The sequence below is a fragment of the Etheostoma cragini genome, chromosome 22, assembly GCF_013103735.1.
Source record: "Etheostoma cragini isolate CJK2018 chromosome 22, CSU_Ecrag_1.0, whole genome shotgun sequence".
Taxonomy (NCBI): Eukaryota; Metazoa; Chordata; class Actinopteri; order Perciformes; family Percidae; genus Etheostoma; species Etheostoma cragini.
The window spans coordinates 22,369,988-22,372,901 of record NC_048428.1 but is presented as its reverse complement, the minus strand read 5'-3'; the positions used below and the strand labels follow the sequence as shown (position 1 = coordinate 22,372,901).

The 2,914-nt window shown below is 39.4% G+C and overlaps 1 protein-coding gene across 1 annotated transcript in view; it reads right to left on the bottom strand.

Moving 5' to 3' along the window:
• Positions 1–236: 236 nt before the first annotated feature.
• The window catches only part of fars2 (phenylalanyl-tRNA synthetase 2, mitochondrial), an 8,286-nt gene continuing 5,608 nt past the window's right edge, over positions 237–2,914 (bottom strand). The window contains exons 3-5 of the mRNA XM_034862828.1: positions 2,361–2,689; positions 476–562; positions 237–390 (exon numbers count right to left, since the gene is read on the bottom strand). Coding sequence (XP_034718719.1) covers positions 237–390; positions 476–562; positions 2,361–2,689 — 570 coding nt within the window. The remainder of the gene's footprint in view (positions 391–475; positions 563–2,360; positions 2,690–2,914) is intronic.

Below are 2,914 nucleotides of genomic sequence, written 5' to 3'. Positions count from 1 at the left end.
CCTCATCGATAAATCACACACACACACACGAACACACACACACACACACACACACACACACACACACACACACACACGTACACACACACACACACACAGCAAAAACGATGGCAAAAGCCTCAAAAAATTTGCAAAAAAAACATTGAAAAAAGCAACAAAAACTTATTTATTTTACATTAATTGCCCCATAAATCCAGAAAATAATCCACGTATTAAATCAACAATCAAAATAATCGTTAGTCGCAGCCGCTAAAATGATTACCGAGGTTACAGATTAAGCGAGAAATCTGCAGTGCGACCAGGAGACAGATGCATTGTGGGTGTTTGTACCTGTTCAGGTAGTAGTTGTCTCCTGGCTTCCTGCTGGGGTGGCCGGGCGGGATCAGCAAGCTGTCAATCAAACCAGAGACAAAGACTCGCAAATCAGCCAATCAGACGCGTCCGCGAAAGCCGAGTCGACCAATCACTGACTGACCTGTCGAAGTTCTGCTCCACGGTAACCACGGGGCTCAGGTTGTCATGGACAGAGAAGAGGGGGTTGCCACGGCAACCAGCGTATGCACTGTGGGCAGATGGAAAGAGTCGGATGAAGGGTCAGAAACCAAGAGTCTGTAACCGTGACGACGCGTTTTCCGGCTGATCCAGAACATGGAGGTTTGCTAATTTTTTAACATTTTGATGCGTCACTTTTACCGATGTTTAGTCACTTTTTAACCAATTAACTGTTTTTTTTCAAGTTTTTTGTCGCGTTCACATACAAACTTTTGTAACATTTGGCTTTTTTTTAAAAAAAATTGTCACTTTTTTAGCTTTAAAAAAATGTTTTGTTGATTTGTTACGCGTTTTTGTCAAAATTTCAAAGTCACAAAGTTAAAAAATGTTGAAAGTTTTTTAACTTTTTTGGGCGGTTTTTCAACACTTTAAGATTTTTGCCACTTTTTTGACATTTTATCTGAAAAGAAATTGATGGTTTTTAACATTTTTTTGGCTATTGTACAAAACTTCAAAAATTTTCGATGATTTCTTGCAATTTTTTGGACGCTTTTTAGAAAAAGAAATGATGCTTTTCAAAACTTTTGACAATTTTTTAAATATTTTTTCAAAACTTTTTGTAAATTTTTCGACAATCTCGACAATTTCGTGTTGTCTCGAATTTTGAAAAAAAAATTGGAGAAAAAAACTGATGCTTTTTCAAAACTTTTTGGACAATTTCACACATTCTTTGGCGATTTTTCAACACTTGACAATTTTTGACACTTTTGGACGCTTTTTCCCCAAAAAAAGTGATGCTTTTTCAACACTTTTGAAGATTTTGAGACACTTTTTCAAAAAATACTTGAATGCTTTTTCACATATTCTTTTGCATTTTTAAGAAAACGTGCTGCGATTTTTTGACACTTGAAAATTGCATTTTTACATTTTTAAAAACTTTTTTTGGTGATATTTCAACACTTTTGGGACATTTTCCCCCCCAAAAAATGTATGATTTTACAACACTTTTTGGACAATTTAACACTTTTTTGGGCAAACAGTCTGCAATCTTTGGCGATCGGAGGACCAGGTAACCATCGTCCTCAGATTGAACAGATAGTCCAGCTTGATGCGTCACTTTTCCCGATGTTTTGTCACTTTTTTACCAAATGTTTTTTATTTTTGCCTGTTCCGATGTTCTTTTTTTTTTAGCTTTAAAAAAATGTTTTTGTTGATTTGTCACGCTCTTGTCACAATTTCATAATCCCGCATTTTCATCGCAAAAAAGTCACAAATATCTTAGCAAAAAGTTGAAAAGTGTTGCACTTATTTGACAATTTGTTAACCCTTTTGGGCGGTTTTTCAACACTTGAAGATTTTTTTGGACGTTTTTTTGGAGAAAAAAACTGATGCTTTTTCAAAACTTTTTGGACAATTTCACACTTTCTTTTGTGATTTTTCAACACTTGACAATTTTTTGACACTTTTGGACGCTTTTCAAAAAAAAAGTGATGCTTTTTTGAAAATTTTGAGAGACTTTTTCAAAAAATATGTATTGCTTTTTCACTTATTCTATCGCAATGTTTTAAGAAAACGTGCTGCGATTTTTTGACACTTGAAAAAAAATTAGATGCTTACATTTTTAAAAACAATTTTTTGTGATATTTCGACACTTTTGGGACATTTTGCCCCCCCAAAAAATTTAGGATTTTACGCCACTTTTTGGACAGATAGTCCAGCTAGCGCTCTGGATTTACCCTGCAGAGACTTGAGGACCAGGTAACCAGAGTCCTTAGATTGGGAAGATAGTCCAGCTAGCGGTCTGGACTGCCCCTGCAGAGAGGAACCCCGTGGGCGTGGCTTAGCTCTACCTGTCCCCGGCTGCGTACCTGTAGAAGTGCGCTTTGATGCGCTCCTTGATCAGCCACAGCGGATGATGCGATTGGTTGTGGAGGTTGCGGCCGACCTTGTCCAGGACCTTCGCTGTGACGTTGGTGTAGTCGTCGCGTGGGTAGGAGCGTCCCAACACCTCCACAGAATCCTGACCAATCACGGGCCGGGGGGCGGGGCCTTCGGTGCCCGGGCGTCTGCACAGTCCCGAGCTGCCATTGGTGGGGAGGGTTGCCAGGCAACAGCGAGGGAGCAGAGGGCGGGGCGAGGACGGGAGGAGCGCCGACACGGAGATGGAGAGGAGTCTCATGATGATTGGTCCATTGAGCTGGGAGGGGCAAAGAAGGAATCAGGTAGGGGACCAATGAGAAAGGGGCAAATTTGGGAAGAAAATACAAATACAAAATAAAATCCTAAACTCAAGTTCATTATGAGAAAATATTAAAAACACAACACTGTTGGTCTGTACAGTTGGTTACACCCCCCTATGTTAAAATACAGGGGCATAAGTATACACCCCCCTATGTTAAAATACAGGGGCATAAGTATACAC